Source organism: Gallus gallus, chromosome 7, assembly GCF_016699485.2.
Source record: "Gallus gallus isolate bGalGal1 chromosome 7, bGalGal1.mat.broiler.GRCg7b, whole genome shotgun sequence".
Classification (NCBI taxonomy): Eukaryota; Metazoa; Chordata; class Aves; order Galliformes; family Phasianidae; genus Gallus; species Gallus gallus.
In genome coordinates, this window is record NC_052538.1 from 5,883,952 (window position 1) to 5,899,033 (window position 15,082).

The 15,082-nt window shown below is 44.5% G+C and overlaps 2 protein-coding genes across 7 annotated transcripts in view; both read right to left on the reverse strand.

The window, feature by feature from the left end:
• Positions 1-15,082, reverse strand: part of UGT1A1 (UDP glucuronosyltransferase family 1 member A1) — a 60,786-nt gene that overhangs the window by 18,893 nt on the left and 26,811 nt on the right. The window contains exon 1 of one of the 6 annotated variants that reach the window (XM_015289249.4): positions 8,215-9,149. The exons of 3 other annotated variants lie outside the window; for them this stretch is intronic. In XM_015289249.4, the coding sequence (XP_015144735.3) occupies positions 8,215-9,051 (837 nt within the window). In that variant the 5' untranslated portion in view covers positions 9,052-9,149. Of the gene's footprint in view, positions 1-1,198; positions 2,112-3,033; positions 3,947-8,214; positions 9,150-15,082 lie in introns of those variants that run through there. 2 more of the 6 variants (XM_015289250.4, XM_015289255.4) reach the window with 2 other exon arrangements.
• On the reverse strand, positions 4,127-6,080 carry LOC121111295 (UDP-glucuronosyltransferase 1A1-like). The gene is made up of 2 exons (XM_040703950.2): positions 5,191-6,080; positions 4,127-5,013 (listed from the first exon to the last, which is right to left on the reverse strand). Exons 1-2 carry the CDS (start codon positions 6,049-6,051, stop codon positions 4,975-4,977), a joined length of 900 nt encoding a protein of 299 aa, XP_040559884.1. The 5' UTR covers positions 6,052-6,080; the 3' UTR covers positions 4,127-4,974.

The window sequence follows — 15,082 nt, forward strand, 5'->3', positions numbered from 1 at the left end:
GGTGCTGTGTGGGGCTGGGGTTTGGACTCAGTGACCATTTTGGATCCCTTCTAAACCAGGATATTCTATGATTCTGTGATTCACTGGCTTTCGCAACAGGTTTTTCCCTTGTGGAGGAATGCTGGGAAAGAAGGAGTACTTGTTCAACTGGGACTCAAGGCTGAGAGAAAAACAGCCACCTCATCCACACCTGAAAATTGCTTTCTGTAAAAGGGCGATTCACACAAAGCAGAAACACACTATGAGAAGCAGCATCCGTGAAATCAACGAGAGGAGGGAGAGGTTTGCAAAGCAAGAATTGCCACAAGTTCTTGCTGCTGTATAAAGTCAAGAGCAGAATCTGGCATAGGATATTGGTTCTTCAACCAACAGACGGTAACAGAAGGATCATAAGCACAGGTTCAACCTCTAAGTAAACACAAATCTGAAAGAACAAACTAAGAGTTTCACAGATAACCATAACAGTGCTCCCATAGACAAAAAAATCATCTTCTGCTGTTCTCACCACCTTTTATATTCCCTACCTCTATCAAAGAATTCTTCAGATGGTGGCAGAAGGGATTTTGGGTGTGCTCCAGAGCAGCAAGAATAGATTCAGACTTTCTACACATTTACGTAGATGTCATCTGGGATATATCTGTTCTATCCACAATTTTTATATTGTGTCTTCACCAAAACAAGTACTGGCAACTCTTGGTAAGTGAAAAGAAGCTTGAGCCTGTTTACACAGTTAAAAAAAGCTTTGTAACTAATCGATACAAAATTCTATAGTGAAAATAATAGTTTAGGAGAAAAAAAACAAACCAAAACCTAGAGTATCACCCATGTGAGATAGCTTTTCATGAGTGTAGGTTATTCTTCCAGTTATGATCATGTTTGGCATCAGTGTTCTTGGATAAGGGAACGCAAAGTCTAATCATAAAAGCCAAATAGATACCTTGCGTAAGAGATCTAATACAGTCACATGTTTTAGAAGAGTTACCCAGAGCCAATTAAATTTGAAATACTTCATCTTGTTAATGAGATATTCAGTATCTTCACTGAGTCAAGTACTGGCAGCTCTTGGTAAAGAAAAAGCAGCTTGAAATCCTTTTGCCATCAACAGATAAAAGAGACTTTCCAACAAAACCTGTGTTACAACACATCAGTGTACCTAAAAGCCCAGAAGAATGGCAGTAAAAAAAAACAGATGACCCACCTGAGTTAGCTTCTTGTGGGCACAATTTACTCCACTAACCATAATCATGTTGGGCATCAGTGGTCTTGGATAGTGTAAAACAAAGTCTAATTTAATGAGCCAAATGGAAGCCTTGCTTAAGAGACCTGGCACAGTCACATCATGCTGAAGAAACTCAGAAGCCAGCTTTGCATATGGTTGGAACACAACATCACATAGAAAAAAATTTGATATTGAAAAGATGACATTCTCCACACGCTGGAGGAAGTTCATGTGGTCTGTATTGTCTGTAAATATCCTGGGGATGTAAGAAGGGGGATTTGGACACTGAGTGGCTTCAAATTCTAAGCCACATGGTATTTGCTGCAAATAAAACACAGATGGAACTGAAAGATGCTCAGCCAGTATCTGCCCACAAGGTAGTATTGGATCTGTAAAGACAGCATCAAACTTATTCTCCTGAAGATATCTGATAAGCTCTTTGTTGTATAGTAATTGTTCACAAGTAGACAGGAACATAGCAGAACTATTTTTCACTCCTTGATATGCTTTAATAAATCTTTCCAGAAAGGATCCTTCCATAAATGCATCCTGACCAGTCCTCCGGAACATGCCATCCACCTCTTCCTGTGTGAAAGGGACTGGGTACATTTTCATAATAAAATTCTCTGATGGCTTTATATATAAACTGACTTCAGGTGCTACGACAACTATTTCATGTCCTTTCTGCCTGAGCTCGTCCAACACTTCCCGCATGCTGAGCCAATGACTCCCATCTATAGGCACCACCAGCAGCTTCCCACCTGCAGCCAAGCCGAGCACAGACAGGAGCAGAAGCAGCGACACCGAGACTTGTGGATGAGAAGGAAGGACCAGGGCCATTCCTGCGGAAATGTGGGGAGAGCTGCACAGGAAGAAAAGTCCAGGCAGCACTGAAGCAATAGCAACAGCCCCGTGCTCTTTAATCAATCTGCACTATATTCTAACTTTTGATCCTTCAACAAGGTATTTGCTGTGTAGTAAATGTATAACCTTTGATTTCATAAAGGTCTTGATAACAAGTACTAAGTTCAGGCATTCCACAGGGGACTGGTTAGTCTAATGAATACATCAATGGAACATAATTTATTTCTTTTAGAGTAACAGTGAAATGTGGTCCTGGAAGAGGGAAGGGGTGGTTCTGGGTACAACTGTGCTCCAGATACATCAAGCATCAGGGGAGTACAGTCCTTGCACAGACACAACTATTCCCTCTCAGGCCTGTTAAGACTTCTAGAATGATTTTTCGTGAGACCTGCTCATTAGGTAACATCCATCCATGCCTTCCCTTCGGAACACTACTGCACCCATCTCCTTCCTTTCCTCTCTGATGTTTATTGGGAGATCTGTTCTTGCACCTTCAGGGACAACTATTTCACATTTCTTCTGACTGCACTCATCTGCAAGCACACAGAGACACTGGCACCTACCTAGCTGAAGCACCAGCCGCTCTTATGAACAGTGCTCTCATGCAAACATCTTAAGCTGTTCCCTTCACCTTTTACATTTCCTACCTCTAGCAAAGAAGTTGAATTTCTCTGATGGTAACAGAAGGTATTATGGGCATGGTTCTGAGCAGCAAGGATAGATTCAGATCTGCAAATCTACGTAGATGTCAGCTGAGATATATGTGTTCTAAACACAATTTCTATACTGTGATATGCAAGTATCTTCATTGAAACAAGTACTGGCACCTCTCGGTAAGTGAAAAGCAGCATGAAGCTGTTTATACAGTTAAACCTTTCTAACTAAATGATATAAAGTTCTACAGTGAAAATACTAGTTTAAGTGAAGAAAGAAACAAGGGCATCACCCACCTGAGATAACTTCTTATGAGTGCAGGTTATTCCTCCAATTATGATCATGTTCGGCATCAATGGTTTTGGATAATGGAAAACAAAGTCAAATCGTACAAGCCAAATAGATGCCTTGCGTAAGAGATCTAATACAGTCACATCCCGCTGAAGGAACTCAGAAGCCAGTTTTGTGTATGGTTGAAAGAGAAGATGACAAAGAATAGAATGTGGGATGTCAAAAATAATATTCTTTACACGCTGGAGAAAGTTCATGTGGTCTGAATTGCCACTGAAAATCCTGGGAACGTAAGAAGGGGGGTTGGGACATTGAGTGGCATCAATATCTAAGCCACATGGTATTTGCTGTAAAAGAAACACAGAAGGGATTGAAAGGTGCTCGGCCAGTATCTGCCCACAAGGAAAAAATGGGTCTGTAAAGAGAGCATCAAACTCATATTCCTGAAGATATCTGATGAGCTCTTTGTTGTACAGTAAATGCTCACAAGTAGACAGGAATATGGCAGACATTCTTTGAAGACGTTGACGAATTGTAGCAAGCTTTTCCAGAAAGGATCCTTCTGCAAACACATCCTGAGAAAATTCCCGGAAACTGCTATCCATCTCTTCCTGTGTGAAAGGGACTGGGTACATTTTCATAACAAAATTCTGTGTTGGCTTTATGTGTACATTGACTTCAGGTGCTACGACAACTATTTCATGTCCTTTCTGCCTAAGTCCATCTAACACTTCCCGCATACTGAGCCAGTGACTCCCATCTACAGGCACCACCAGCAGCTTCCCACCTGCAGCCAAGCCGAGCACAGACAGCAGCAGAAGCAGCGACACCGAGACTTGTGGATGAGAAGGAAGGACCAGGGCCATTCCTGCGGAAATGTGGGGAGAGCTGCACAAGAAGAAAACTCCGGGCAGCACTGAAGCAATAGCACCAGCTCTGCACTTTTAAGCAATCTGAGCAACTCAATAACTTGTGAACCTTGGATGTATTCAAAGTGTAGTAAATGTATAATCTTGAATTAGGTAAGAGGCCAGATAACAAGCACTAGAGTTCAGAAAAGTACATAGGTGGGTGCAAAAGAGGCAGATACAATAGATAAGCTGAAGAATATTCTACAGGATGAACAGTAGAGCGTAACACAGAAGAAAGGAGGGAGCATGTTGTATGGAACTGTGCATCTGATAGCAGTGATCTTTGTGAAGTTCTTTGTCCCGGTTTCCACAGAACCTGGCAATTTCTACCAATAGTGGATACAAAGCCACACCACAGACCTTCACTAGAAGAGCAAAAACGTTTTCTTCAACTGAGAGCAGCCCTGGAAGAAATTGAGGGTGAAAAACATAGAAAAAGAAAAATGCTTTGGCAGCTCTTGCATCATTCACCTGGATCCACCATGCCACCATACCTCCTTCAGGCTCACAACATTGATGGTATCTCAAATATCACATGGCCATCACCAAGGAATATTTGTCTGAGGTCTGCCTGTAAACACAGACTCTGCTTCTTAGCTTGACTGTCCATGACCTGCGACATTCCTGTTCATTCTGGCTGTGGAAATACCTTCTTGTATAGCAGGCAATTTCACAGACAAAGAAAGAAGTGGTAGGGCAGCAGGGGTGCCTCTGGACAGAAGCCTGATGTGCATTTCTCTGTAAATAACAGACACTGCTCCCAACAGGTGTCAAGTCAAAAGATTTTATCTGACTGTGAGGCTGTGACAGTCCCTCAGACTTTCCAGTACCCTTCCATCACTCCCTATGTGATCCTTATGAGAACAAGTAAGTACCATGTTACTCAGCACCACGGAAAATGTATTACAATAACACATAATGAAAAAGTCAGACACATCCCTATACTTCTCATACACACTTACCTATCCTCAGCCAAGTGGGAGAATGCCTTCTTGTACAGGAAAAGAAAACAAGTCAGAAGCCACTTATTGCCTCTCAATTCAGCATACTTTGTAAATGTAAAGATGGAGCTTTCTATACAGAAAAAAAAAGCAGAAAGTGCAGAAGAAATGACAGAAATACCACTGTTTTCACTAATAGTTGCACAGCTCACTCTTAATGGGAACTTAATATCTATTTCATGTATAAAATTACATTTTTGGGAGCACAGAACTCTATCAGAACAAGAATTAAAAACAGAGCATGACCCACCTGAGGTAGCTGCTTGTGAGCACAGTTTACTCCTCCAACCACAATTATGTTGGGCATCAGTGGTCCTGGATAATCTAACACAAAGTCATACCTCAGAAGCCATATGGAAGCCTTGCGTAAGAGATCTAGCACGGTCACATCTCGCTGAAGGAACTCAGAAGCCAGTTTTTCATATGGTTTAAAAAGAAAGTCACAGAGAAAAAGATTTGAGGTATCAAAGATGACATTCTTCACACGCTGGAGGAAGTTCATGTGATCGGTATGGTCTGTAAATAGCCTGGGAATATAAGAAGGGGGACTGGGACACTGAGTGGCCTCAAGATGTAATCCACATGGTATTCCCCTCAGTAAATACACAGAAGGGATGGAAAGATGTTCAGCCACTATAGCCCCGCAGGGCAATACAGGGTCAGTGAAGAGAGCATCAAAGTTACTCTCCTCGAGATATCTTATAAGCTCTTTGTTCTTCAGTAACTGTTCACAGGCTATGAAGCCCAACTCATAGAGTTTTTTCACTCTTTCTCGTACTCTAAGAAAACGTTCCACAAATGATCCTTCTTCAAATGCCTCCTTTAAAAATGCCTGGAAATCTCCGTTTATTTCTTCCTCTGTTACGGGGACTTGGTACAGCTTCATTGTAAAATTGTTTGATGGCTTTACAAATAAATTGAATTCAGGTGAAACAATGACTATTTCATGTCCTTTCTGCCTAAGTCCATCTAACACTTCCTGCATGCTGAGCCAATGGCTCCCACCTACTGGCACTACCAGCAGCTTCCCACCTGCAGCCAAGCTGAGCACAGACAGCAGCAGAAGCAGCGACACCGAGACTTGTGGATGAGAAGGAAGGACCAGGGCCATTCCTGCAGAAATGTGGGGAGCTCTGTTCTAATGAACACAAGCACCTCTGGGCTTTTAAGCAATTTGTGCTGCATTTTTTTTGTCATGATCTTTAGACTTATTTGCTTTGTAGTGAATGTATAATCACTGATATGGACAAATTGAAGGTGTTAAAGTTCAGTCAATCTCTCTGGCAGTCATGCAGTCCATAGCTAAACTGGATAATGCTCACCCATTTGTACTGAATGAATAGTGGGACTGAAGGGAATAACAGCTTTTTCAGCAAGAAATTCAATAAGAATACTGTGTAACAAATCAGTAAGTGAAAAAAAACCCTGTATATATGTGTAAGGAAATAAGGAATCCATGCTGTGGAAGTATAAGACTGAACTGAAAGAGCAACCAGAATATTAAGTGCCAATTGACAGGAGTTACTAGAAAGTGAAGCCATTCAGATCCCTTTGTACCCAGTTAGTTAAAGACTGCACAGAAGTAGCCAACAAGAACTGATTTTAAATGGCAAGTGGTGGTGTTCTTATTCCAGAGGAAAAACTAAAACTAAAATACCATGTCTGAGCAGTTAGCAAGCATTTGTGTTAGACATGTGCTAACCTTCAGGATTAAATTTTTCTTCTAGATATAACTGTGATGCAGAGCTACACCTAGAAGATAACAAATAAAGAAATCGGGCCATTAAAGAATCAGTAATAAAACTATGCTGGACCATGAACTTTTTAGCTCTTGCAAGAAAAGGATGAAAGTGAGCTCTGGTTTTAGAGGAGAGTCTAAATTTAAAGTGGAACTATGTGCAGGCAAACTGATCCCATTGCTTTCCCAGAAGGTCTGTCTGGGTTTGTCCCTGAAGCAGCCTTTAAACAGGTCAGATGAACAGAATAGAGAAAAAAAAAAGTACTCCTCCCCAAAAAGTGGCCACGGAGAGGGTTTACTGCAATGTAAAAGACATTTCTGCAAGCAAGACCTGAGCAATAGCAGCTCAACTGAAATAAACAGTACTTTCAGTGGGCAGCATCAGATGAAGTACTGGGAGAAGTTAAGCACAGCCTGAGGGCAGGTAAGGTTGGATATGGGGGAGGTGTGCAAGCTTGTAAAATGCAAATCTATTTTACTATAAAGCTTCCTTCATTCATATTCACAAAGGCATATGAATTTACAGGAAGAATGGAAGAGGTGACAGGCAGAAGGAATATATACCCTATGAAACAGAGAAGTAAAAACATTCAAGGGAAGAATAGAGAAATGCACGTTGCTTTGTAAGGGGCATTTGCAAAAGATAAAACTTTTATCTCTTTCAAGAAACAACGTCATTTGCTGCTGGAACTGCTGGATGACACTAATTAGAGATTCATAAGCTGCTGAGGAGAGCTATCTCCTCCTATCTATCCTTTTCTAGTTAATGTCTGCCTTCACAACATGAGACTGTTGTACTTACATCACAAGCAAGCAAGAAGCCGAGACACATCACATACAGCTACAAGCTAATGTGGTACATCATGAACACCAGAAAGTCAACATGTATCACACACATGCAAGAAGTTATAAGCATTAAAGACCACACAATATTTACAGGAAAACATTTTCTATCGGAACTGGAAGTCTTATAAAGACAGCTGAGTATGCAGCTGCCTAGTTTTTGTGATGAAAACTGTTGCTAGACTGTAACTTTCCCTATAATGAAGTATTAGCCTTTCAACTCAAACCAAACACAACACTGCTGTTACACAAAAGAGCAAATAATGCTATTGCACATAACCCAGTGAGCTACTTTTCTGACTGGACAAGAAGCTAGTGCTCTTGAAGAAATACACTGTTGTCTCATGGGGCAAAGAATTTTTGGAAGAACTGTTAACATCCACCTGCACTTTTATGCATTAATTCCTGGACCAGGTGAAGTTCGTGTACCTGACCAGCTGGAATTAAATATAGCATAGCACGTGATTTCCTCACAGAACAAAATCCCTGTGTTGGGCAGGTCCAAAAGAAGAAGGAATCATGTCTTGTTCTGCTGGTCAGTGACACCACTGTTTTTCACATGCATTGGCTATACAGAAACAGTTACTCTAAATTACACCTTTAGGTAAGTAATGTCTATGTCAAATGCTATTAGATCTCACACAGACCATGCACACATATGACTGCCAGAACTTTTCCCAGACACTCACTAACCTGGGCTAACAGCTTCTTCCTTCCACAGTTTATGCCTCCAATGAAAACCATATTAGGCATCACAGGCATGGGATAGTCAAAGGCAAAGTCAGTTCTCTTCAGCCAAATAGATCCGTGACTTAGAAGCTGTGTCAATGTCATAGGCTGTTGGAGAAAGTCTGAGGCCAGCCTTTCAAATGGTGAAAAGATGGTACTGCAGGTAAAATACTCTGAAATGCTGATCAGTAAGTTCTTCACTCTCTGAGGAAATGTCATATGATCTGTACTGTATGAAAACAATCGCGGGACATAGGACGGTGGGCTTGGACTCTGAGCAGCATAAATGTCTATAGAACATGGAACGCCCCTCAAGAAGAAGATGGTAGGAATAGACAAATGCAGAGCAACTATTTGTCCACAGGGTGTCAGAGGATCTGTAAAGACTGCATCAAATTTGCTTTCTTCCATAAATTTCATCAGTTCTTCTTTGTACAGTAAGGAACTGCAGGCAGCTTGAAACATAGCAGAAGTCTTTCTAAAATGTTCCCAAGTATCCAAAAGTCTGGTAAGAAGAGGCAATTCACTGAAAGTGGTTGTACCAATAGTATGCATAAGCTCTTCCATCTCTTCCTGCTTGTATGGTACAGGATACGTCTTCATCGTGTAATTCCCCGAAGAATCTATGAGGATACTGCTGTCTGGTGCTACAACAACTATTTCATGCCCTCTACTGCTCAGCTCAGCCAGCACTTCCTTCATACTGAGCCAGTGACTGCCGTCCATCGGGATCACCAGCAGCTTCCCAGCAGCAGCAGTATTCAAGTAGCACAAGAAGGGGAGAAGCACTGCCATCAACATGTTGCAAGGTGAAAAGGAATCCACGCAAGAGTGAGCTCGGGTGGTTTGAAAAGCTTCTGAAGCTTCGATACACCTACACGAATATACCACTTGGCACTGCATTTTAATGATACCTTTGCCCTTTAGACTTACTATTTCACATGTTTAGCAGTTCGCACGCAATGGGATTCGTGTTAGAAGATTAGTGATTATAAAATGTTGAAATGGGTTTTGGACTTCAAAAGCGGGTTTATACAAGCACGAGAAAGGTGTGTCTGCTGTCATAAACTCGTCTCTCCCATACTGCAGCAACAATTCAATGCCTCAGCCTCCTTCCCATAAACACAGACTGATTACCTTCTTAGCATCAGCAGCCCATCAATGCAGATCCCACCTTGTCTTTCCCAAACTGCAGCAGCACCCATATCTCCTATTCACCTTTCTTGCCTCTGATTACACTGGGAGACAGAGGACTGCTAGTTGCTGAGAGAGTTGGCTCTGTTCAGTGTTGGCTGATTGATGTAACTATGCAAACAACTACTGTTCTGGGATAAGCTGAGTCATTTGGCAAATGTTCATTGAAAGTACTAAGTGCTGGGCTTTATCCTTGGGCTCAGTTACTGTTTCACACAGGCAAGCATTAATAACTTTGTGTATGTGAACACAAGTCACACAAGGAGCTGGGAGTAACTCTTGTCTGTCTCTTGCACTTCACCTGGAAAAGTTTGGATTTTAGCTAGAACTACACCTCCTAAAACTGGTTATTTTCCTCTAGTGTCCATACACTTGAAATAATCTCTAAAAAGACCAACTCTCTGCAATCTCTTGCTGTTCGCATACAGCAACATTTATTCAGTGCAGAATAACTGAAGCTCTGATATAGAAAGGAGATGGAGACCTATTCCCTGCCTAGATCAGATGGTGATATCTGGGCACCTATCTAATCTATTTGCTCCTTTACCAGAGATGGTTTAAGGATAAGGTGCTGTGGGTGGCTGTTAAGTGAGCTAATGAACATGCCATAGCATCTCTCACCTAGAGATGGTGAGTATTCATTGGTAACGCCAAGGCAAATGCAGGTTTCTCACTGCACTGCACTAGTTTGTAAGAGAACACTTCCCACGTGCTTAGTTGGTGCTGGGCCACCTTCAGCTGATCTTTTAAATGCGGGTCTACAAATTATAACCTTCATATTGGCAAATAAGTTATAAATAACCATGCCTAGTTTTTACTCATTCATGTGATTGAATTGAACTTGCATACTATATAAAATCAGTTCATAGTTTATATCAGCATAAGCAAAGGGCACTGGCTATTTCCAACACACTTATGAAATAGGACAGGACCATCCTAGACATCTTACAGCAAAACCAGTGCAAGGGAAAACAGAAAGCTTGTGCACAGAAAATCTGTCACGGAGTGTTGAGGGATGGCTCCACAGCTGAGGGGGCCATGGGTCTCTTGAACAGTTGTACGAGCAGAACAGGCCTAACAATTGGCAGGAGATATAAATGGAAAAGTACTAGCTTGTTATAATGGCTGTGAGCTCGGGAGCTATGTGCACAACCCAGGCTATGAGACCTTGAAGCTGTCAAAGCAGAAAAGAAGAACTGAGGCTTCAGTTAAGATAAGGGGGTAGCTCTCCTGGGAAGAGATTAAGACACTGGAATGGTATGAAAACATGCATGACCAATGGTATTGTTAGGCAGGGGGCTTTTCGCAATGCTCCAACCAATTACAAGCTGATGCGCGTTCACTACAATCTATGTATGTGTGTAAAAAGCCAGCGAACGGACTGGATTCCAGTTTTGAACCCTTGGGGGTCCACAACATCTGGCGCCTGAACAGGGGCCTGAGAAACCAGGATTGAAGGTCAGAATGTTCGTGTAGCGTGATTTGGACAAAGAGCACCAACTTCGCAGCGGCGAGTTGGGGGCAGCATTGCCTAGACCGACCAAAAGGGGTCTGCACAGGATCTGGAGGGCTCTATTGGGCACTGTGTATGGCGCACAGCGGTGGGATGCGGAGCGCACAGCGGTTAGACGCGGAACGTACGGCGGTTAGACATGGATTGCAGTGTAACCATAGTAAGAGAGGTAGCCCTAAATCTTTTACAACGCTTTTTAGGGAAGCGAGGGGTAGAATCGGGCATCGTTAAACAGGTGCCGGGGTTGATTGCCTATGGTAAGGTGGATGAAATGTTTGTTCATTCTGAAGAGTTTCTTGAGGAGGAGGCATGGCGTAAATTTGGGGACACCCTTTGACATAAGGTGATAGGTGAGGATAAGGGTGCAAGGAAATTGATGAAAGCATGGAGGGAGGTGACAAATTGCATAAAGAAACGTAAGGTGGAGAAAAAGGTAGCAGCCACAGCGTCGCAACACCTGGCAGGGCTACCTGCGGACACTGGACGGATAAAACCTGGTTGTGATTATGTCCCAATACCTCCATCTGGCATGTCTATCCCAGTTCGAACTAGTGGACTTCAGGAGGTGGGGGAGTCAGCGAATCCCAGTACCCCCCCCTTAGGTAGTTTGAGAGATGAGAGTGAGGACCAGACTCCTGACCTGCACCCACCCAACCCGGCGGGGGGGTGACAGAAATGGGAGTGAGGGTTCTAGGCAAGCTAAGGGTCCTTGTCTTATGAAAGGTTCTTGCCTTACGAAATATAGTGAAGACCCCAGCCTCAATAGGCAGGCGGCAGCAAAGATAACTATGCCCCGACCCATCCCCAGCCAGCCACGCCCCTCTCGACTCGATTGGACCGCCGTAGCGAGAGAGGCGATGGGGGCGGGGGATATGGCCATGGTTGAGGCAGTGATGCAGGCGTTTCCGCAGGAGGGGGGAGGGGGTCTCCGAGGGGGCCATCTGCCGCTTGGGTGGAAGTTGTTGTCACAACTGTGGGCCACGGTCAATGACAGTGGGCTGCATGGGGAGCCTACGAAGCAGATGTTGAACTATATTTGGGGCAGCAGTGTACTTGCCCCAGAGGACATTAAGGTGATAGCGCACATGATTATGAGCCAGTCAGAACAGCTGCTATGGCAAGCCCACTGGCAGTGGTTGTGTGAGATTAGCTCTAATATCCCTCGAGCTGCTGAGGACCCCTTGTTTGGCATAACTGTACAACAACTAATGGGCCTGGGGCAGTTTGCTACCCTAGACATGCAGGTTCACCTTGGACATGATGTCTGCCTTGAGGGTATGCGGACAGCCCGACAGGCATTGGAAATGGTCAAGACATCCACCCCAACCCCATCCTATATGTCTATAAAGCAAGGGAGGGAGGAAGCTTTTCCGAGTTTTATAGATAAGGTAACAGAAGCCATAAACAGGGCATGCGTCCCAGACTGGATGAAAGCCGCACTGCTTCGTTAGTGTGCGATGGAAAACTGTAACAGCTCTACTAGATCCATCCTGATTACTCTCCCCATTGATGCTACTATCGAAATGATGCTAGAGCGCATGAGTAGAGTACCGGCAGGGCCACAGGCACTTTTAGTGAAAGCGGTACAAGAATTGGGAAGTAAGTTGGCCGAAGTCCAGACCCAGGCATTTGCTGCTTTAGCACTGTTAGTGGGGGGAGGAGTGCCAAAAGGTGCATGGCCATGAAGGAGTCAGGGACTGAGTTGCTATCGCTGTGGGAAGGAGGGGCATTGGAAAAAGGATTGTAGGGCAAAAGTTTGGTGTGAAATCTGCAACTCTGCGAACCACAGTACGTTAGCGTGCCGCGCGTCGGGAAACTCCGGGACGAGCGTGTAGAGCCGCTGCGTGCAGACAACAATGGCGGCTCCGGTCGTATTCCCCCCGAACGGGACACCGTCGAACCACTCACCGCCAGCAGCAGTCAGCCACGAGCCACCACCAGTCTCCAAACTACGGCCCGCCACAAGGGGGAGCCTCGGCTTGGACCTGGCAACTGCAACAAATGTAACACTAATTGATCAAAAACCAGTCGGAGTCCCTTCTATGGCCACAGGACCAATAATAATCGACGGGTCACCGGTAGGATGTTTGCTATTTGGACGTTCCTCCACGGGACTTAATGGAGTGACTGTTCTTCCAGGACTCACTGATGCGGACTTTACGGGGGTTATCCAAATTGTCATCCAGACGCTGTTTCCCCCTGTACATATTCCCGCTGGAATGCAGATTGCTCAGCTTGTACCGCTACCAGCATTAACTCAGAGCCTGCAACTGGAATCTGACATGACCAGGGAAAACAACGGCTTTGGATCCACAGGAGGACTAGTTATGCTTACAGTGCCCATGAAACAGTGACCAGTGGTCACCATCACTCTCTACTCCGCCGGCCTTCAGCGTGACATTTGTGCTCTGCTCGACACCGGCGCAGACATCACTACTGTGGCACAGCATTGTTGGCCACAGTCCTGGCCCCTTGACTGTGTGGGACAAAGGAGTAGAAGGGGTAGGGGGAGCTGTTGCGGTATCAAGAAGTGTACGACTGATTCAAATCTTCATCAACAGTCGTTATGTACACTGCCATATTACTGTTATGCCCTTACCAACTGCGGTACAAGCCCTGATGGGCTGAGATCTTTTGGATGAACTCGGGATAGTATTGACCATGCGAGACTTGAGTTTTCGCTGGCGGCCTCTGTGTGGGTTTTCCCGATTTGTCTCACATGGATAACTGATAAATCTGTATGGATCGAGCAGTGGCCGCTGAAGAAGGAAAACCTGGACAATGTTATCAAGCTAGTGGCCAAACAATTGCAGAAAGGTCACATACAACCATCTACCAGCCCTTGGAATACACCTATATTCATAATTAAAAAGAAATCAGGGAAATACAGACTCTTGCATGATTTGCGAGTGGTTAATGCTCAAATGCAACCTATGGGAGCCCTACAGCCTGGACTCCCGAATCCAACCATGATCCCAGAAAACTGGCACCTCCTCATAGTAGATTTGAAGGACTGTTTCTTCACAATAAATATTCACCCAAAAGATACATCACGTTTTGCTTTCACAGTGCCCGCCACGAATAAAGGGGCCCCCGCAGCGAGGTATGAATGGACAGTTCTCCCCCAGGGCATGAAGAACAGCCCTACCCTTTGTCAATTGTTTGTAGACGTTGCTCTTGAGCCCATACGCAAGGCCTGGTCCCACGCGGTGATTTACCACTACACGGATGATATCCTGATTGCTTAGTCACGACCTTTTACAACAGACCAGGAATTGTATCTCAAACGAACTCTCCAGAGCAAGGGACTAGTGATAGCTCCGGAGAAGGTGCAGCGTGAAGCCCCATGGAAATATCTCAGATGGGTGATCGCACAATCGCATGTTTGCCCGCAAAAACTTACGCTGCACACGGACATTCAGACACTTAATGACACCCAAAAATTGTTGGGGGATCTGCAGTGGCTATGGCCCGTTGTTGGCCTCTTGAACGATGATCTCAACTCACTGCGCCCTCTTCTTAAAGGTACCGATCCTGCTGCTTGCATTTCGGTATCTCCTGAACAACAACAGAGCATTGAGCACCTCGCACAAACTGTTGTGGAACGGTCTGTTGACCGACGTGACCCGTCACTCCCCATCGACATCACCGTGCTCCTTGGGTGAACACATCTGCTGGCTGCCCTGACGCAGCGCAAAAAGAAAAAGGGGGAGCAGGCAGACATTAGGGTGCTGGAATGGCTATTCACAGCCTTACAGCCAAGGACCACAATACAGCAAACGATTGATAATTTGGCAGAACTGGTGCGTAGGGGGCACAAACGAGTACTCAGCATTGCAGGGGAAGAACCTGGAACGATATATCTACCTGTAAAACACACGGACTTGGACTGGTACATACAGAACTCGACTGAGTTGGCATCTAGCCTCCTCAGCTCAGGGGCTAATTTGGAAATATGCCCTCTTGCATTGCCAGTTCTTAAGTGGATGACTCAACGGCGGTGGTTAGTGATACCAAAATTAAGTAGGGCACCGCTGCAAAATGCAATCACAGTTTTCATGGATGCAGGGTGAAAGTCACGAAAAGCCGTGGCGACATGGTGCAAGGTGACACAGGTTCTTACAA